The 21,593-nt window shown below is 46.2% G+C and overlaps 1 protein-coding gene across 10 annotated transcripts in view; it reads left to right on the top strand.

Moving 5' to 3' along the window:
* Myo1b (myosin IB) overlaps positions 1-20,877 on the top strand; it is a 178,763-nt gene extending 157,886 nt beyond the window's left edge. For 4 of the 10 annotated variants that reach the window (XM_037210425.1, XM_028886602.2, XM_028886591.2 and 1 more), the window contains 10 exons: positions 642-728; positions 1,003-1,089; positions 2,790-2,876; positions 6,012-6,086; positions 7,818-7,952; positions 9,679-9,785; positions 11,941-12,073; positions 12,783-12,935; positions 14,262-14,389; positions 19,364-20,877. In XM_037210425.1, coding sequence (XP_037066320.1) covers positions 642-728; positions 1,003-1,089; positions 2,790-2,876; positions 6,012-6,086; positions 7,818-7,952; positions 9,679-9,785; positions 11,941-12,073; positions 12,783-12,935; positions 14,262-14,389; positions 19,364-19,487 — 1,116 coding nt within the window. In that variant the 3' untranslated portion in view covers positions 19,488-20,877. The remainder of the gene's footprint in view (positions 1-641; positions 729-1,002; positions 1,090-2,789; positions 2,877-6,011; positions 6,087-7,817; positions 7,953-9,678; positions 9,786-11,940; positions 12,074-12,782; positions 12,936-14,261; positions 14,390-19,363) is intronic. The other 6 variants (XM_028886628.2, XM_028886621.2, XM_037210427.1 and 3 more) reach the window with 3 other exon arrangements.
* Positions 20,878-21,593: the final 716 nt, after the last annotated feature.

Raw genomic sequence — 21,593 nt, 5'->3', positions numbered from 1 at the left:
GGTGGCTGTGCTGGTCCTAAATCCTTCCAGCTAAGGCTCGGTTCAAGGGTCGGCGAACTTTGGGCCCCAGGCAAACTTCAGCCTGTGTTCTGGTGTGTACCTCCCGCAAGCCAAGAGTGGTTGTTATATTTTGAAGAACTGTAAGCAAAAAGCAGAAGAGAGTTCCAAGCGTGTGAAAATGAGACCCCAATGGCAGGACCCAAAGCATTCACCCAAGCTAGGTGCCCTTCTCGCTTGAGCAATTACTGGGGTAAAAAAGTCACTGGTTTGGATTTTTAAAAAAAAAACAACTCTTGATTTGAAAGGATAGCCACAGTTACTTCCCAACAAAATGAATAAGGAGATGCATTGGGCTTTGGAAGAACAATGGAGCACTCTGGCCATGATCTGAGACTGGGTCTCCACCTCTCTGTAGACAGCCTGGGTGGCTGTGGCCATTTTTTTTCCCTGTCATATACCAAGGCAGGAGCTGCCGTCTCACGGTGAGACCACCACGCCATGCCAGTGTCTCTGGGCATTTATTCCTGTTCTCAGCTAGTTCTCACTAGACCATGTGTAATTGGACTCTCGCCTCTTTGAAAATGATTTTCTAGTCACTCTCTAAGTTCATTTAAAATATATATATGACTTCTCTACCACAGGCTCGAAAACTCCTGCGGGAGCTGAAGCATCAGAAGCGCTGTAAGGAGGCCGCCACCACCATCGCGGCGTACTGGCACGGAACCCAGGTAGGCCCGAGGCCCTGAGGAGGGAGGGCGGGTCGGGAGTGGCTGTGGAGCCCAGGACCCTCAGACTCAGGGGGCAGAAAATGATGCACTGGCTTGAGCTCCTGAGCACACACGCGCCTCTTGCCCCTTGCCGTGTTTTGGTGTGGGTGGCGGCACGTGCTTTTGCGTTTACCCTTGGTGACGGGTGTCTCCTTCTCTGTCTCCGTCATCGGGAAGCAGCTGCAGCCTTTCCTGCCTTAACCCTTTCTGTAACTCCTTTTCACACGCACCACAGGCGCGAAGGGAGCTGAGACGGCTGAAGGAAGAGGCTAGGAATAAACATGCTATTGCAGTTATTTGGGCTTACTGGCTTGGATCAAAGGTACTTGATGCGCACGTCTGGTCGCTGCGTCCGGGAATTCCGCAGTAGCCAGCCAACCCTGGTCTCTCGGCGTAGCAGGGATGGAGGATGCAGTTGGTAGTGACTCACCCCAGTGCATGCTCTAGCGGCCAGATCACTGAAACTGGTGATGCTAGACAGTAGTACGCCCTGGAAGCATTGGCATGTACAGACCAGAGACACTAATCTTACTAATAAGGCTCTAGCCTAGTTCTTCTTTTAAACCCTCTTAATTAACTTGCATGTTTAGCGCTCACCGGTCTCCCACTGTTGAATGCTGGCCAGTGTTTGTAGGGGTCCTTGGATGCAGGGGCGCATGTGGAGAATGTTAAGGTTGGGGTTTGAATCAGTTGACAAAATAACGCCAGTAACGCATGCTTTAAGAGAAGTAATCCTTGAATGAACTTGCGTTTCAGGCTGACCGTAACACCTATTGGTTGTCGTAAGCCAACAGTGTCAATTTTTCAGGGGAGGGTCAACTGTGATTTCACAGAAGACTGTGTTCATGTGAAGCTAGCCATACTTGCCAGAGAAGAATCCCAGGAATTTCAGCATCGATGTTTGTTTTCAGGGACAAAGGCCTCCTGAAACTCACTAATCCCAGGCAGAGTCCTGGGCTCTGGGAACATTTCATATGCCCCCAAGGAACAAGAGTTTTAGATGTTTTTCTTACTTAGAAATCAAAGGTCATCTTGGCTTAAAATGTGTATTCCGGTTAGAAACACGAAACTCTGCAGAGTCCTGTGTTTTGGGGGAAGTCTACCTTTTCCACATTTGTGAGCCCATCTTGTGAGACGAATAAGTCAACCATGTGGGCAACACAACAGGTTTGTCAGAAACTGACCAGAATTGTTCATTTGTGTTTTTGCTAAAACTGAATAGACCACCTAGCTCCTTAGCCAGTTACGGGAAGTGTCCCAGCAGACAGGCTGCTCCTGTCGGGACCTCTCCAAGGGAGCTTATTCCCCAGTCCTGAGCTGGAATGTCTGCAGAATCAGTGCCTGCCTCTGTCTCCTGAAACAGCGTGCCCAGGATTGGTTTTTTTTCCCCCAGCGTCATTTTTTTCAACCCATCAGTCATGGCACTTTTTTCCTCATTTCAATTTTTAGTGTCACTGTTTGGGATCTTAGCCAAATTTTGTTTTTGTTTTGGCAATATAGGGGATTGATTCGAGGGCCTTCCGAATGTGAGTCCCCCCCCCCCCACACGCTGCTTCTAACCTGAACTGGGAAGAACTGCTGTGTCTTGTTAGTTTTACTTTTTGCTTGTGCTCACCTACACAGCCTTTATTTTTTCCCAATGGTTGTTCACACAAGTTGTTTCTTTAATTCATCCTTTAAAGGATCTTGAGAGGGTCACAGCCAAGGGAAGGATAGCGAGATCGTTCTGTAAGGGAGTTGAGCGAATGTGGAGAAAGGAGGGGAGTGGAAGTGAGGGGGGGTCATCCTCCAGGGTGCCACATAGTTGTCCTTGCCCGGAAGTGAGTCTCAGTGTGCTGAAATAGAGGCCGCTGTGCCAGCTCCGCATCGACTCCTTGGGTTGAAGTGAGCGTACACTGTCCCTCTGCCCTTCTGCAGTCCTGCTCAAACGTCGGCTCTCCTGTTTGGTGGGGGGTATCTTTTTCTGGTCATTTGTGCTGTCTGCGTTGGGCTGTCTCTTATTTACTATCTAAAACGTTCTAGGCTCGGAGGGAATTGAAACGCTTGAAGGAGGAGGCTAGGCGTAAGCATGCGGTTGCTGTCATTTGGGCTTACTGGCTTGGACTGAAGGTACTTCCGTCACGACTTCCTCCTGCCCTGGGTGAACTCCATAAAGCCTCGCACCTACTAACCCCAGAAAACTGGCGGCGCTTGCTGCTGTCTGCACAGTCTTACGAAACGTCAGCTTGCCTAATTTTGTTTCTTTTTAAGGGAAAAAAAAATATGAAAACAGCTACACCCTAATTTTCTCATTTTAATGTCATTTTAGTTTCTTTAAAGAATTGAGTGTAATGCAGTATATTTTGTCCAAGGCATGGAGACAACATGTTGTCTGAGTTTTATCTTTTTGTTTTTCAAGACAGGGTTTCTGGAACTCACTCTGTAGACCAGGCTGGCCTCGAACGCACAAAGATCCACCTGCCTCTACTTCCTGAGTGCTGGGATTAAAGGCACTTGTCGCCACCGCCCAACTTTTTGTGAGATTTTAAATCGTGAGGCAGAGTGTGGTCCTTGAGCTAGAAGCCATCTTCTATCCACAGTAGCCTGAGTGGAGGTTGGAGGCTTTGTTCCCGTCTGCCTGTGCTATTCCACTGAGGAGAGAGTGGAACTTTCTTCAGAGTGATCATAGCCCAGCACGGGCATGAAGTGGAGAGAGCTGTAAAGCTCAGACCTTGAGATTGAGGCAGGTGCTTGGTCCGAGAGGACAAGGCACACACAAGTACATAAGAAAATTTGACTCTGAGCACTGCGAACCTTCAGGCACTGTGAGGATTTGGTCTTCCTGTTCAGTAGTCAGCCGACATAGTGAGACTTCCACTTAGCCTCTTCAGAGCGAGCGATCAGGGTCCTTTTCACACTGCTCCTTTTCAGTATTCTACTTTAGTCCAGTAACATGAACTCTTATTCTAAATATTTGAAAATTAGCTGAGCAGCCATTGATTCTGCATCTCAACAGCCTTCAGAAACATCCCTGAATATTGCTTTAAATAACCTCCACATTCCCCTGAAAGCTCCTCCTACAAACGTTTAGTTAATTATTCTTTTTGCTTATTCTGAGTATTCATAAGGTAATTAAGAAGTAACTTCAATATGAGTTTAGCAGATGTTCTATTTGACAGATTCTGAATAAGTGCTTTGCATGCTCTGTTTGGAAGCCAAGCACAGCTAAACATTTCCTGTTTTGTGTTTTTGAATTTGCACCGTAATTTTTACAAGAGGAAGGAAAGAGGATTGAATCCGGACTTTGACTCCGCATTCTGATTTCTGCCAATCAGATCTCCAGTTTTCTGGGTTTCGTTGCACATTCTTTCAAGCTGTTCGCACTGGAGGTGTGCGGCGGCGGCGGCTTCCCGAGCACACGCAGCCTGCGGGTGAATGGTATTTCTGCAGAATTCACCGGGCTGGCCTAACCGCAGCTCATCCCCCTCAGTTCCTAATGAGACAGAAGTTATCTTATCCTGTTTCCGTTATTACTGTTATGAAACAAGATTAAGCTTTTTTGAAGTTTAAGATTGTAATAATCCTGTCATTTTTATCATAAAAACAAGTTATGTCGATGGGAGCAATGCTTTTGTCCTTGGAAATGTATAAGTAAATACAAAATACACCCGACCCTTTTTGGATTCCTGGTGCTCACGAAGGTCCCCATTGTGAGAAGAGTGTGACGTCACCCAGTGTTTGCTGTGCGTAGCTTTATTTGGGGAGCAGCCATTTATCCCGTGGAATGTCAGAAGGCTTGCTCACAGCTCCCGTACAGTGAGATTCAGCTGCATAGGGTAGGACTTCTGCATGGGCTGTGCTCCATGTGACAAACCTCTCTCCAGCTTGCCTGCTCTCTTCTCTGTACCCCTCGACCCTTGTCAGCTGGAGGTTTGAAATGCTTATGAATCTAGCAATCCCGTGGCTGCGAGAGAAATGAATAAGAGGAATGACTGCCTATATGTAATATGTGTCGAAATGTAAACTTTGGAGCGTCTCCATCGTATAGAACGGCCTACCCTCAGACGCTTAGCTGTTGTATAGAGCGCCTGCCCTCAGACGCGTGGAGGGCGGGCAGGTGTGTAGATGAGGAAGGCGGAGGGCTGGGTAGGAACAATTAATTGGATGTGTACAATTCACAACCTGCAGCTCTCAACAAAGGCTCCTGGGGTTCACCTGTCCCATGGAAATGGGGATCACTGTTCCTGGAGCTCAGAAAATGTTAAGAGAAGCCCGCAGTCAAAATTAGCTTAGCCGGGCAGTGGTGGCGCACGCCTTTGATCCCAGCACTCGGGAGGCAGAGGCAGGCGGATCTCTGTGAGTTTGAGGCCAGCCTGGACCACCAAGTGAGTCCCAGGAAAGGCGCAAAGCTACACAGAGAAACCCTGTCTCAAAAAACAAAAAAAAACAAAAAAACAAACAAACAAACAAAAAACTGTTATGTAGAAACATAAGATAACGTGTTATCCACTGACTGAGTTTGGCTTGCAGGTTTCTATTCCACAGCACCCATTGTACAGATATTTTAAGCCTATGTAGTTAAGCCCAGAAAAGTGGGAAGCAAGAGAAAAAGATACAGAACACCAAGATAGACAGAGGCTGATGCTTTGCTAACTTCCAGCTCCCACTCACAAGTAGATGATATAAATACTTCATATGTCCCCCTCGGCTTCAGTATTTAACTATAACACTCATTCTGTAGATACCACACTTAGTTATTAGACGTTAATATATGAAATAGATTAGTATGTTGTGGTACGGGGAAAGTTCGTGTTTATAACGGCACGGTGTCTTCGGTGCTGCGGTAATGAGTGCAACATTTGGCGTGGTTGAATGGGAAACGGTGAAGGCCTCTCAGGCTCTTAGTTTTAGCTGCTTTCGCTCTGTTGTCCACTAGTCCTGTGTGTTTATGCAGGATTTTTGGAAGTTTCAATCTAGTTCTTCAGATAGTCTCTAAAAAAAAAAAATCTGAAGGAGAAATTGCCTCATAAAATATTTTATGGAATGTGCGCTAATTTGTAGCAAGTATCAGTTAAAGTATCAGTTCCCTGGGTTTCTTTTTCTCTGACGTCATTGCCATGGCCTGAGTGTGCATCCGTCAGGTCTCTCAATCCAGAAAGGACGTTTGTAAATATGTGTGTTCCCTATACTTTGATTTGTAAAGAGGTACGTCATGATGAACGCCTGCCAGCCTCGTTCTAACCACTAGTCTGCTTCCTTTGAAAGGTACGCCGGGAATACAGGAAATTCTTTAGAGCGAATGCTGGAAAGAAAATCTATGAGTTTACACTTCAGAGAATTGTAAGTTGACACTGTCTGGCTAATTGGCATTATTAGATTAACCACTTAATAGCACCAGCTTAGTAAAATAATGACTTTTAAAAGCCAGCATAAATCATAGGCATAAAAGGACTTTAGTTAACCCTTTGTGTCTTCTACAAGTTCAAATACAATTGTGTCAGAACTGTTAGGGGCCTGTGATTGATATAATTGATAAAATGGTTATTTTATTTGACATAGAAAACTAGGAAGTGAGGTGAAGGAAGTCGGGCTTTTGCCATTAAACTGCTTTGGGCTCTGGAAGGCAAGCTTTGTAAATAGGTTGGTGGACGCAAGGCATCTGGGAACAGAGGTGGGTGAGGCTGGATTCTGGAGTTGCCCTGCTGGGGGGGGGGCCGGGTAGTGTGGTGAAGCTGTAAACGCTGGCATCAGCCAGTACTTCTGTTTATTTATAACATGAGTAAGTACCTTCTGTGGTTCTCATTTGGTCGTGGGAGGTTTTTTACTTTGAGCAATGATAAGGCTTTTCTCATGCCTGGCCCATGTTAAGTGGAATGATCCTTCGACACATGATGGGTTGTGTTCCAGTAAACCACATCGTATGTTGAGAATATCCTATGCCAAGGGTGCGTTTTCTACCCCTAACCTCCTGAGTGTCACAGTTTAGCAACATGGTCCACGTAGACAGTCTGTCCGTTGTCAGTCCTGATCACACGACTGGCTGAGCCCAGGACTCGCTGCCCGAATTCTCAGGAGAGCCTTGCACTGCGCCCACTGGCCCATGCAGACATCTGTAGCTAGAGTTTTCCTGCCTGGCCCACAGTCAGGACAAATCTCTGTCACCCACCAGTCCCACAGCCGCTCAGACCCAACCAAGTAAACACAGAGACTTATATTGCTTACAAACTGTATGGCCGTGGCAGGCTTCTTGCTAACTGTTCTTATATCTTAAATTAACCCATTTCTATAAATCTATACCTTGCCACGTGGCTCGTGGCTTACCGGCATCTTCACATGCTGCTTGTCATGGCAGTGGCTGGCAGTGTCTCCTTCAGCCTTCCTGTTCCCTCCTTTCTCCTCTCTGTTAGTCCTGCCTATACTTTCTGCCTGGCCACTGGCCAGTCAGTGTTTTATTTATTGACCAATCAGAGTAATTTGACATACAGACCGTCCCACAGCAGACGTCAGAGTGTGAAGCATGGTTTCTGCTGAGTATGTGTTGCTCTTGCACTGCTGTAAAGTCAAAAATTCGTAAGTTGAACCATCCCAAGTTAGGAACCACTTTTGTTCTATAATACAGCTTGCCCAGAACGTTCTACAATGATGAATGTGTTCTTTCACTTTAGTGAGTAGCTCTTACCCATGTGTAGGTATCTACAGCACTTGGAAAGCATCAGTGTGACTCAGAGACTAGTCACTTAATTTTAGTTCCCTAAAATGTAAGTGTGAGTGGCTACTGTGCGTGGCTCCCTGTTGGACAGAACAACCCTACTGTGATACCCGTCTGGCCAGTGCTGACGGTAGTAACGACGTCCGTAGTCGCCTTTCCTGATAACTGTTTGGTGGAGCTCACATCCCCCAGTAGAGGTGAAAGAGTTCAACAGAATCATTATCAGAGGAGACACACAACTTGACAGACTCGAAATGATCAAATTCACTTAAAGACGGGTCTGAATGATCGAGGACCGTGCATCACACTGTCTTCCCCGTGTATTTTTCCTCATCTGGTATTTTCTGTCATATCCAACACAGGTGCAAAAATACTTCTTGGAAATGAAGAATAAAATGCCTTCCTTGTCACCAATAGACAAAAATTGGCCATCAAGACCTTACCTGTTCTTGGACTCAACTCACAAGGAGCTGAAAAGGATCTTCCACTTGTGGAGGGTAAACTATGCCACGTTATCTTTTCTAGGTCATCCTTGGTTTTAGTGTTTAAAAGCTGCTCTGTAAAACCCAGTCTTAACACAGCTGTCACCTTGATGAGGACTGACTGAGGACTTTGACATGGTGTGCCTCCTCCTGTACTTGGCCTTCTGTGAGAAATCCTGCAGGAGCCGAGCTCTCTTGAGCCGAGCTCTCTTGATGTAGCAGGAAGGAGGAGGTCATGGCTGCGCTTAGTTTCCCTTTGGCTTCCAGGTGGTTCACGTAGTTGGGGTTTTCTTACTTTCCTCTTTCTATAAAGGGACTCTGCAGGAAATCATTAATCATGCTGAGTGGTGGTGGCACACGCTTTTATTACCAGCACTTGGGAGGCAAAGGCAGGCGGATCTCTGAGTTCGGGGCCAACCTGGTCTGCAGAGAGAGTGCCATTTCTCAGCTACACAGAGAGACTGACTCTGTCTCAAAAAAAAAAAAAAACAAGCAAGCAAACAAACAAACAGAAAAAAGAAAAGAAAAGAAACCACTAATTACAAAGATCTTCAGACAAGATAGTTAAATCCTACTAACTAGTATGCATTTACTTTACCAGATTTATTAACACATATACCATTATTAACACATATACCAATACACATGTGAACGTACACACTTCAAGCTAGAAAGTGAGCATTGCAGTCCCCCAAGGACAAAATTTTTTCTGTCCTAAGTAAAGGGAAGCTGAAAATCTATTTTATGTCACCTTATATTTTAGTACTATTGTGGGAGCCCGTTTTCAGGTTCCTCGTGGCTTTACCCAGCAAGTCTGCATAGAGGATGATCAGGACCACGGGCCTGAGTGCAGGTGTCTGAGATGGCCTGCACTTGGCTGTGCTGGGGGAGGAGGTCTTTTGCTCCACCCCCTTGGTGTCTCTATAAAAACCCTGGACCAGAGACAGTCCGGGCCCGTTGGAATAGGTTCCAGGCCCTCTCGAGGCTATCCTTTGTTTTCTGTCTGTTTAGATCCACAATCTAAATCCTTCTATCTAATATTTCGTGCTGCTCGCACTCAAGAAAACTCTGGGGAACTGTGGGGTTGGTGGGTAAATGCCCTGCATACTATCAGGTTTTATTTATTTGTTTGTTTATTTTATGTGCATTGTAGTTTTGCCATGGGTGCTGGGTCCCCTAGAACTGGAGTTACAGACAGTTGTGAGCTGCCATATAGGTGCTGGGAATTGAACCTGGGACCTCTGGAAGATCAGTCAGTGCTCGTAACCACTGAGCCATCTCTCCAGCCCCTGATGGCAGGTTCCTATGGAAACAGAGTGCCTTGTGTAAGCTTTGGAGCTTATAGACCTGAGTGTCCAGGGAACTCAGGTCCAGGTGGGGTCAGGTACCACTGCTCACCGAGCCTACTGAGGAAATGTGAGTGTTGGTATTGCCTCTTCTCGTGGCAAGACTTTCTTTGAATAACTTGGTTTTGAGTTTTCAAATGAACGTTATGTGCATTTTCACTGTGCCTCTTCAGTTAGCACACTTAAGAAGGAGAAATTGGCCAGGGTGGTGGTGTACGCCTTTAATCCTAGCACTTGAGAGGCAGAGACAGGCAGATGATCTCTGTGAGTTCCAGGACAGCCAGGGTTCTGCAGAGAGACCCTTTCCTGGGGTGGGGTGGTCGGGGAGAAAACAAAAACAAACCCCCGAGAATTCATTTGTCTAAGTGGTTCCTTGTTCTTTTCATATCTCACAGTGTAAAAAATACAGGGACCAGTTCACAGACCAGCAGAAACTTATTTATGAAGAGAAGCTAGAGGCCAGTGAACTCTTCAAAGACAAGAAGGCTTTATATCCGTCTAGGTATGTATGTTTGCGCTTACTCAGAAACACCAGTGTTTTACTGATTTTTTTCTTAACTATGTCTCTGCATTTTTTCTCAGTTTAATTTCTGAATGGATGAAGCCACTCCACTGGCTATCAATACACCTAACACTGGGCAGCAGCTTCCGTGGGATGCAGAAGGATTACAGTTGTTGGTTTTGCTCTGTTGGCCTTAGCTTAAATCATTTGCTAAACAGGAGGTCCTCCAAAATGAAAGTTGTATGAGGTGTTAGGGTAAATGGTCACTGTACAACCCTGTTTTCAAGGCTCTTTTCGCATTGAACCGTAATCGCCGTTGGCATCTTCCTGCCAATATGAAGTTAGATCGGAAACTCATTTGTAAGGTCAGTGGCAGGGACCGACTGGTCATTACTCTTTCTTGTTACTTAAGCATGGACCCATGGTGTCCTCTGGCTGCTAAACGGCTAGTCATAACCTCAGTGGCCTGTACAAAAGTTCAGTTCCTTTGTTGTGGACACCATGAGCTCAGGACAAGAATAAACGCGTTGCAGTTCAGCAAGTCCAGCCCTTGACAAAGGACTTGGTATACCCGAGTATCCCGTGTATGGTACATTTATCAGTTCCCCCCACATTCCTGTTCCTGTTTCAGCTAGTCTTTATATAAACAAGTGGGTTACGTAATTTCAAACCAGACTCTCCAGTGACTTGTAGCTTTTCCTAAAGTTCTAGAAATAAAGATCTTGGTAATCCATGCCAAGTAGTCCCGTGTATTCCGCGTACCTGTATGATGTCTATCCGTATATGTGTTTGAAAACCCTACTTTTATATAAGGGTTAAATTAGCATAATTGCCAGGCCCATTGGATTTGAATATTTTAAATTGCAATGTTTCTTCCATGAGCTGCTTATTTGCATGTTTAAGATACTTCCTGAGTCACACACATGACTAAATCCAAATTTATCTAACGTGCCTACTGTGTGAAGACTGAGCCAGCCAACAGGAAAGCGGTGTGTTTCCTTCAGCGCCTGATTTCATTCATCCTTTCCTTTATAATTCTTAAGTTAGACAGCACCCTTCTTAAACATTTCCCATAGAAGACTTTAAAGCAGCGGGGTGAGGGGGTAGGGGTGGGGTGTAGAATGCATCACTAAGGAAACGGACTAAAATTAGGCTCTTAGCACTTTTTATTATTAAAAGCACAATTAACTGTGAACACAAAGTAACTTAGTCAAGTCCCTTCTGGGGAGCTGTGTCGGTTTTTGGAGAGGGTGGCGCACTCTCTTCCCCTGTGGGAGATGTGGAAGAATTTGTCTCCCTGAGCTGAGAAGCAGCAGTGCCCATGGGTGTCTCCTCATGTCCTGGAGCTGCAGAGGGCTGGCCACCTACTCAATCTTTCCTTCCTGAGCCTCCACCCACAGCACAAGCATCTCAAGCCTCCTGTGGTTATTTCCAGAAATGAGCTCACAGTGAAGCTGTAAGTCCTGCGGGCCAGCGCTCCTTCTCTTGGTGCCTTCTAAACACTGCCCTGCGGGAGTCACCCGGGGTCTCCAAGGAGAGTGCACCTAAGTGACCTCTGGGCAGAAGCAAAGGGCTCTGGCTGCATGAGTGCCTGTCACCTCCAGGCTCATCCTGAGGTGGCCTTGAGTTCCATGGGAAAACCAAGTACTATATAATACTCTTTTGTGTGATTGTCAGACCCTAGATGCATCCTTTCCCAGAGGGTCATTGACTTCCTTACTCTCTCTGTGAAAATGACTTTTGTCGTTGGAGCAGGTGATGATGATAAAGTTGTCGTCCTTTCTCATTGGCTTACGTTGTTTACTTGTGTTGGTGTGCCCGGGTCAGCAGCTGTTAGCTTTCCTTCACACCAGGCCACGTGCTTGACTCTGGCTGTCCGTGGTGCTTTCTCTTCTGACCATAACAAGTGAGACGTTTTTATCGCAGCCCCACCCACCAGTTGCCACTGGCTGCGTTGAGATGTATTTGACATAAGTATAAGGCTTCATTTCTAACTTAAATCTGAAACGGGTGCCTGTGCAAAGTGTAAAATAAATTGAAGTCACTTTCGCGACGTTGTTGAGGATCCTTAAGATCACCTGGCCTGTCTCCTTCGGACAGTGACTTATCTGTTTGAAACCATTTCTAAGGCACAAGATTTTTTTTCCCCCTTTAGTGTTGGGCAACCATTCCAAGGAGCTTACCTGGAAATCAACAAGAACCCAAAATACAAGAAACTCAAAGATGCCGTTGAAGAGAAGATCATTATTGCTGAAGTTGTGAACAAAATTAACCGTGCTAATGGGAAGGTAAAAATGCTGTTCACCTCCAAGCTTAAGACGCTCCTGTGCATTCAGAGTGTATTTTCCCTGTTTCTGAATTAATACAACTTGCATTTCACATTCTAGTACAGTTAACTGTGGAGGAGGAATCTCTCCTCATCTTTATATGTAGGTACAGCTTTTCTGTTCCCTGAAAAATTCTTAGAAATTGAAAACAGGAGGGCCGGGGAGATGGCTCAATGCATTAAAAGCACCTGCTCTGCAAGTGTGAGGACCCAAGTTCAAATACCAAGCTCCCACATAAAAAAAACAAAAAACAAAAAAAACTGGGCACAGTGTGCTCTCTTATAACCCCACTGGAGTGTGAAGATCCTGGGAGCCTGTCCAGCCAGCCTAGCTAGAACAGAGAGGTTCCAGGTCCCTGAGAGACCCTTTCTCAAGGGAATAAGGCGGAGAAAGGTAGATGACGCTCAGTATCACCCTCTGGCCTGCACACATGTGCACCTACGCACACACACAGCCACACACTCACACGCATGCACACAAGCTTTCATATACACGCATGCGTAAAAGGTTTTCAGAATTCATTATTTATGTGTCAGTTTGCATAAGTATGCTTGCTGAGAGACAGCAGAATAAAACATCTGCTTCTGGAAATAACTAAAGCCTTACACTTAGAGCCATTTTGGAGTGTTTTGGGTCATTGGTCTAAGCATACTTTTTTGTCTTGTCTCAGAGTACATCCCGGATTTTCCTCTTGACAAACAATAACCTTCTCCTTGCTGACCAAAAGTCTGGGCAGATCAAGTCTGAGGTCCCCCTGGGGGATGTGACGAAGGTGTCCATGAGTTCACAGAATGATGGCTTCTTTGCCGTCCACCTCAAGGAGGTAAGCTTCACCCAGCAGCCTGACATCAAAGCTGCTCCTTGTGTCCTACTTCCTGTCTGCAGACAGATGTCCCGACCCGACTAGCCCGGCCTCTGTTTCTCCTACTGACTTGTAAAATTTAACGGTATTCACCCACATCTAAAACCTCAGGCTTCATTTTCAGTAATTGAATTACACTTTTATTAGCTTGCTCACGTGACTTCTAAGAGTAATACATGGAGATGTTGAGATGTTTGATATTATGTCTCTTCCTGGTGTTTCTTCTGTGTGACCACTTGAAAATGTCATCTTTGTCCTTGTTCATCTTTAACTTGGTGGTTTAGCAAAGGCTGCAACTACAGTAAAACCTTTTCCGTTGATTCTGAGCTAAATTTCTTTTAATAGTTCATGCTTTTTTACCTAAGTTGGCCCGCTGGCTTGAATGGAAAGGTTTAAGAGCAGGCACTCGTTTTTTATTTTGATGACTGGGGCCCTGCTGTTTTTAACTCCTCATTCATCTCAACTTTAGAACTTTATAACAGCGGTCACAGGCTTTATGCACACTGCACAGAAGTGCTTAACAGGGCAATTGTCATGTAATTGTCATTACCAAATAAATGTTAGCATCTGTTAATCATATAAAAAAGACCCAGAGGCTTGCCTTAGCCTGTTTACCCCACCATGGATCTCGAGAGACATATCAAGTCATACAACAACTGTTCTCAGCCTCAGCTACACACAAAAACACCTTGGAAGTTTGGAGAACCGCTGCTGTCCTGGCCACGTCTCTGTCTAATGTCTGCGGATCTCTCAGCTTGGGGTTCCCTAGTGATACCCGGTGCAGCTGAGGTTCAGCTGCCTTGGTTGTTTGTTTGAAGTATTTTTGCTGTTACTTCTTTTTTAAAAAAATTGATAGCTCTTTAATCCTTTTTTTGTAATTATTTACTGTGTGTGTGTTTGTGGAGTTAGGACAACTTGTGGGAGTCAGTTTTTTCTTTCCCGCTATGACAGCCCCAGGGATCAAACCCTGGTCATCAGGCTTCTCGGCAAGCGCTTGAGCCATCTCGCTGGCCCCTGCGTTACTTTTAAAAACCGAATCACTGGAAGGTTTTGGAGCAGTGCTTTGAGAAGGAGTTATAAGTTGGGTTGTTGCCCGTCATAAAACTTGACTGTGCGAACCTGCCACAATCAAGACTTCTCCGAGGGGTCTGCAGAACGCTGCTCTGGTCCCTTGACCAACTTGAGGTGTCACAGTACCAGTCGTACCCTCACTGTGCATCCGGGAACAGGTTTGAGGAGACGGTTGGGTCCCTCCTCTGTCTGACCCGTGGTGGCTTGTCCTTGCAGGGCTCAGAAGCAGCCAGTAAGGGAGACTTCCTCTTCAGCAGCGACCACCTGATTGAAATGGCCACCAAGCTGTATCGCACGACTCTCAGCCAAACCAATCAGAAGCTCAACATCGAGATCTCCGACGAGTACGTTCACGCGTTGTGCAATCTACTTTTCACTCTCAGCTTTACCGTCGTGGTTGGGTCTCCACTGTGTTTAGGTAGCAGTGTGTGTCCAGGATTTGTGGCCGGCTAAGTAGTGAGACAGATAATGTAAATGAAAATTAATGAGTAGGTGACATGGTTTTGGCTTGTAGAAGCAGAAAGCAGGGTCAGGGTATTGTTTTTGACACGGAGGTCAGGGAGACTTCTCAGCTGTAAATTGACTAAGGGAGCAAGCCGGACACAATGCCGGACGATGCCGTGTGGCGCAAACAGGAAATAGGTGCAAAGGTCCCCAGACAGGAGCAATCTATGGCAGAGTGGGACCATGGGAGAAGATCCTGGACAGAAAAAGCAGAGTCCACTCATACAGGGCTTGGTTAAACCAAGAGTAAAGCCGTTCCTGAGAATGGTAAAGACTGTGAGAGGTATGAGCACAGGTCTGGCCTTCCCCAGCTTTCTGGGGTGGCCTTGGCTACAGTGTGGGCAGTTCCCTCGAGTGAGAAGCTGGAGTAGAACAGAGGGCCAAGAGTCTGGGCTGTCTGCAGAGAGGTGATGCTGCCCTAGCGAGGGTGAGGAGGAGGTGGTGGGGAGCAGTCCCCTTCTGTGTGTGATGAGAGGGAAGACAGGAGGGGTGTGCGCGGATCCGCTCTTAGGGCCCCGCTGTGGCGCTGCTTGGCGCAGGTGTGCATGCTGAGGAAAGGGCCTATGGGTAGAGGGGGCCGTCCTGCGTCGTTAGACTTGAGATGGCTTTCATTTCATGTATCGGTAACTGGAGTTACAGAAAAGGCATTTCATATTGACAGGGTCTGTAAGTCATGCTAAGGCTGGTGTAAATGTAGAATTGACTCCTTTTTTGTTTGTTTTTTCGAGACAGGGTTTCTCTGTGTAGCTTTGTGCCTTTCCTGGAACTCGCTTTGGAGACCAGGCTGGTCTCGAACTCTCAGAGATCCGCCTGTCTCTGCCTTCCGAGTGCTGGGATTAAAGGCATGCACCACCACTGCCCAAATTGACTCCTTCTTAAAGTCTTTACATGCACATTTTAATTATGGATAACTAATGTCCCTAGATTTTATTTTCAAAGCCAAGACTATCGGCAGCTTCCTGCTGATACTCCCAGTAGTCATGGAGCAGAGGCAGGAGTATTGCTGCCAGTTCAAGGCAGGCTGGTCTACAGGGCACAGTCCAAGCTAGTTGGGGCTAAATATCAAGACCCTGTTGGAAAAGAGAAAAAAGTCTGTTCTAGTCCATCTTCCCCTTGGCATCTTCCTGAAATAAATCCATAACCCGTTCTGTGTCTCCTCTGGACACTGGGCTCTGAGCTGTTCTGGGACCCACAGCGCTGTGAGCCAGTCCTCACGCGGGGATCCTGTGTGGCTGGGAGGTGGGCCTTCGTGAGCACTCCACATGGAATGGTTATTTGGACAAGATGTCTTTAGAAGGGAAAGAGAGAATAAATACTAGGAAAAATTAATGGCAGACTGCAGTCCAGTTTAATCTGGTTTTAACCTGTTTAGCCCTGTTAGCTTCGTGCTCCCCTTGGTTGAAGTTTATTATGATTTGGGGTGCTGGGGTTTTTGGCCTTTGTCACTCACCACGGGAAGATCCTTTGCACTCCAGATGAAGACCTGGCCCCCCACCTCCCGGTACCTGGATGCAGTAGCCATATAGTCAGAAGAGCTCACACCCAAGTCCCGAACCTGAGGGGTTTCCACTTCTGAGCATCTCCCTGACTGCTGTTCTAAAACCACTGCTCTCCCAGAATATTGGTAGCTGTGCACTTGGGAAGAGAAGAGCTCCCTGACAAAACTTGAAAATCTTTCTAAATACAGAACTTGTCTGAGCCTCCGAGATCTGGTTCTTCCCATAGACACGGAGGCTTTCAGGGGACGGGTGTTTCTGTCTCCCAGTTGTGGTCAAGAGAAGGATATGTCCAATGACTCTCTTCACCTAGAAATGACCCTGCCCTGCCCATCCAGACAGGCATGTGACATTCTGGATGTCACAGGCTTCCAGTAAATAGTCATCTGAGTGAAGATTTATAGTGTGGCCACGTGAAAGACAAATATTTGGGAACATTATGACCCTTCTCCTGTTGTATTTCCCAATGGTTGATCTGATGAAAATAGACCAGTGGATTGACTCTTCCATATCCCATGTGGATTCTTTCCCTGACACCCTAGGAAGCCTGGAGAGCAGTTTCCAGGCAGCCTCTTTCATAGACCCTGGGGCTCCCAAGCAGGCCTTAGAAATCCCCTCATGGAACAGTTCAGATTTAACAGACTTTCCCGTCCCTAGCAGAGATGGCTGGTCCTGTATTTTCAGCCCTACAGGCTTGACTCCAGCCCATTGCCAGATGTGTAGAAGGTGTGTCGTGAACAGCGTGCCGCTAGGTGACTGCCCTTCCTCATACTCCCTCACTTTTCAGAAGTGGAAGTCGTTGCTCTAACAAACTGGTTTCTGTGGTCATTGTGGATGATTGGGAGTCTTCAGAAAGTGAATGAATACAGGTGTGGAAATGAGAGTTGAAGTCTCACTAAGGCTTTTTCATAATTCCTGGTCCCTGAACTCTCAAACAGACAGTGCGTGCTGTATAGACTCTGAATGTGTCAACACGAGTCTCCACTGTTACTAACCCATGCTCCTTTTACTTTGAAATTCTGGCTGCAGTTAACACTGTGAGATAATGTAGTCCATATTCCTGTTGGCTGGAGAATGCTTTTCTATAAAATGGAAATAGGTAACCGTAGTTAATCTCTCCTCAATTAAGGCCAAGTCTGTGTAAATGACCAAGGACAGTGTGTGGTTCATAGTATAAAATACATTTAGCTGTGGCGGTTTCCCGTGTGAATTCTGGTTGTGCCACATGAACATGGAGAAAGTATAAGTGTAGCATGAATCTTAAAGGTTCTTACTAATAAAATCAAACCTGAGCCAGGTATTGGGGTGAACACTGGAAGATCAGAAAAACAGAACAAGCCACAGCTATCTCACCTTGCCAGTTCCTTAGCTGATCCTGTTTCCTCAGACTGGAAGCCTCTGAGTCCTCATCCCAATAGCTCTCAGCTGAACTGCTGCTCCAAAGCCTGAAAGCTTAACTGGTCAAATGCTTCTAGTTTCTGGTCCTCACGCCTTATATATCTTTCTGCCTTCTACCATCACTCCCTGGGATTAAAGGCATGTGTCACCACACCTGGCTCTTTCCAATGTGGCCTTGAACTCACAGAGATCCAGAAAAATTTCTACCTCTGAAATGCTAGGATTAAAGGCATGTGCTATCACTGCTTATCCTAAGTATCTAGTGGCTTTTCTGTTCTCTGACCCCAGATAAGTTTATTAAGGTACACAATATTTTGGGGAACACAATACCACCACATATAAGACTTAAAAATATTTGAATTTGTGTTAAAGTTGGTTTTTTGTTTGTTTATTTTTTGAGACACGCAAGTGCAATTATATATGTACCCAAACGTGTTGTAGGGCCTTTAATTGTAGCACCTTTAACTTTGGGAAGCAGAATCAGGAAGATCTCTGAGTTCAAGGCCAGCCTGATAAACACAGTGGTTCCAGGCCATCCCAGGCTGCATAGTGAGACCTTGTCTCAAAGAAAAGAATAATAATGTATACTAACTAAATGTTGGTTATGCTGTGGCGCTCGTGGCTGGCCGCCCGGCAGAGGAGAGTGCTGATCTGAAGAATCACAAGCCATGGTTACCTTTCTAGAGCTTTATTGGGGGTGGGGGGACAGAAACAGAGACCCCGCAGAGGGAAGAGAACGGAAAGAGAGGAAGAGAGCGCACAGAGGGCACACCCACTTTAGGCTGGGACGCCGCCACCGGCTAGTGACATAATTAAGGACAGAATCTTTACACTAAGGATGTATCCCAAGTAGAAGAATGTAGAATTACAGTTTTCTGTCCCTGGTGCTTGAGTAGAAAAAAAAGGACCTATTTGAAAGGTCAGTGCTGGAATCCTTTCCAAACAGCAGAGGCTAGATGAGACCTAGCTCAGGGAAAATGCTGGCCAGGGTGAGCGCCTGCGTTCAGGCCTCAGCCCCCACATGGAGTGCTGGTGAGATGGCTCCTGCTTGTAATCCCAGTGCTAGGGAGGCAGGCAGCTCCCTAGGGTTCTCTGGTCAGCCAGTTTAGCGTGACTGGGGAGCTGTGGGGTCTAATAAGAGACCTTCCCTCCAAGGACAAGGTCGATAGTACCTGAGTGACTGCACCTACAGCTGAACTCGAACCTATACAACAGATGCTGGGGCACCCACACAAGCATGCTCGTGGACACACAAAATAAATGCGACAGCTTATGAATTAGAAGCCTGGGTCTCATTTCACCCCAGGAGATGCTGTGGTCAAACATGGCCTTTTAACAGGGGCTAATGCATACTTCGGAGCCATTGGCTCCTTGCTGTGGGTGTCAGCACTGCTAACCACGTGCTTGCTGCATGAGTCACTTGGGAATGCACCTGTCGCTTAGGAGGCTGTTCCCCCAGGTACACGGTGGGGGAGGGGAGGTACTGAAAGGGCTCTTTGGGATGCAGGGTGAAAGGATCAGTGGTGTAGGGTAGGTGTGAAGAGCTTTCTGAAATTCTATGTTTCATGTGTTTGGTTTGTGGAGCATTTAATCTGACCCTCTACAAACTTGGCCATGTAAAAGTGAGGAGAGGTGGAGTCCCATCATGTTAATGTACAGTTATGTGGTATCCCCATTGAAATGCAAAGTAATTACTGTCCGCTCTGCTTACCGTACCGGAACATGGTGAACTTCCTTTGCTTGGGGCTAGTTGATGACCAGTAGGGGTAGAATGCCGTCATGGTTCCTCATCAGACGTACAGTGGAAAGGGGTGATGAATACCTCCCAGGGTCAGTGCCCCTTACAAGATGGGAAAGCTGGCGTTACTGTACCTCATCTGCTTTGTGTGTGCCTGAGTGTGTTCGGTTCTCTTCTCCTAGGTTCCTGGTACAGTTCAGACAGGACAAAGTGTGTGTGAAGTTTATTCAAGGCAACCAGAAGAACGGGAGCGTGCCAACCTGCAAACGAAAGAACAATCGGCTCCTGGAAGTCGCCGTCCCTTAAGAGACGCTTCCTCTCTGCCCTCATGGACTTGTTTCTTCGTAATAGTGCAATTTGATTTTGTTTTATTTGGGGCTCACAGTATGTTTGGGGATTGCCAGAGGCTAGCTGTTAGAGTCCTTTGGCAAAATTAAAAGTATTTGACTAATCAGTTTTAATTATTGGAATAGTTAATCCTTAAGTCCACAGTCTGCCCTGGGCAGGATTATAGAAATTAACAATGTCTGTTTCTGTGTCCTATGTGTTTTCTCCTCAGTTACCATTTTAGACTTGTGTCCCACAAACCCACGTATTACCCATAAATCATTAGTACTTGTAAGCGTAGGAGGAGGCTTACATTCATTTACCAGATATTTATTGAACGCCTGTTTTTTGCTGGGCACTGTGCTGAACTTATTAGGAACCTTTTTATTTTTAAAGCTGTTGCCTTCTGGCTGATGTGTGCTGGCAAAACAACAGTTAAGAAGGTGGAAGAGATGGAGGCCGAATGATGCCGCTCGTGATGAGAGCATTAGCAGGAACCCTGTAGTGTGACGTCAACAGTACACACAACGGGAAGCCGGGGCCTGGGGGGATTGGAGGTAGATGATTGGGTGAAATTCCTCTGCTCTTTTGTTTTGTTTTTTTTAATCTATTTGAAAAAGAGAAAACTGACATTTGGAAGTGCACAGTTACTTGTTCAGGTCCCCATTAATTACTTTCTGTTAGAAACAGAAGTCACTCTCACTTTAGGAAAAGTAACTGAAGCGGGCAGCAGAATGCTGTGCTGCCGTCCAGGAGACGCACGAGATGGGGCCTGCGATACCCATGGTGCCTGCGCCCAGAGTCAGTAGCTATGGAAACGTCACATAAGAAAAGGCCGAGAGCCGCCACCGTGCAGAGTGGCAGATCTTCTCTCCGATGTGCAATAAAACATCCAAGATCGCCTTTGAAAGTTTTATTTATAATATACATTTTTTTTGTATGAGAGAGGTTCAGGGTGTGTATTTTAGTCAAAGATCAAAATTAAGTTAGAATTAGTGTTCAGGGCTTATTTTTTTTTCTTTCTTTAAAATTTACAGTAAGGATTTACTTTGGAAACCACATTTTAAACTCGGAATTGAATTGTTTCTTATTTGGGAGGATCATGTACATACACTGGGACTCTGTTAAATAATAAAATTGTTCTAATTTGGTGCCATTTGCTGGATCACAGCTGTATTTTTGTATCTGAAGCTATTTTCATATGTTACATGTCTAATGTGTCACAGAAAGGTTTTCCATCCAGACATTACATGGTCTCTGTGTTAATGGCCTTCCACCAATCTTTTTGTACCAGGATCAGCCAATGGAAATACTCTCTGGGGATTTTCTTTTGATTTTTGTACTTAAAAAAAAAATTCTGATAAAGAAATTCTCGGACGTCTCTGTGTTTATTGGCTCAGGTGGAGGAGGATATACATTGTTTTTGGTTCCTAAGGTGGTAAGTTAACCGTTCCTGCTGTAAGTGAGTGGAAGTTTAGGATGGCTTGGTGGCTTTTCAACAGCATGTGCTTACGATTACTGAACATGCTCAGAGCATTCAAAGCCCTGGCCCGTGTGAAAGGTCACAAACTGGCCACTCACTCACCGATGCTCAGCGTCCACCTCCAGCAGTTAACCTTCCTGGGGCCCTGCAGTATGGCCGTGTTTGCCTCAAAGGAAAGAGTGTGGAATCCTGTCTCCCGCGCCGTGGACAGACAGACAGAAGCTCGCGTGTTCGTGGACATGTTGTTCTTGCCTTTTCTCGCCTAGCAGGATGCCACAGGGGACAAGTTTTGTTTTTGTTTTTGTTTTTGTTTTTCGAGACAGGGTTTCTCTGTGTAGCTTTGCGCCTTTCCTGGAGCTCACTTGGTAGCCCAGGCTGGCCTCGAACTCACAGAGATCCGCCTGGCTCTGCCTCCCGAGTGCTGGGATTAAAGGCGTGCGCCACCACCGCCCGGCGACAAGTTGTTCTTTTAACGGTGGCATCGTCCCTGCCCGTGAGGTATCCCAGGTCTTCTCTGGCTACCCGCTCCTCATCTCTGAGTCGCTTCTTGAGTGGAGCTCGGGGTGCAGAGGCAGAGGGGCCACAGTACGAGCCCGCTCGGT

Source organism: Peromyscus leucopus, chromosome 13 (assembly GCF_004664715.2).
Source record: "Peromyscus leucopus breed LL Stock chromosome 13, UCI_PerLeu_2.1, whole genome shotgun sequence".
Taxonomy (NCBI): domain Eukaryota; kingdom Metazoa; phylum Chordata; class Mammalia; order Rodentia; family Cricetidae; genus Peromyscus; species Peromyscus leucopus.
Note: the sequence above shows the minus strand (reverse complement) of the source record. Positions and strands in the feature narration are given on the sequence as shown.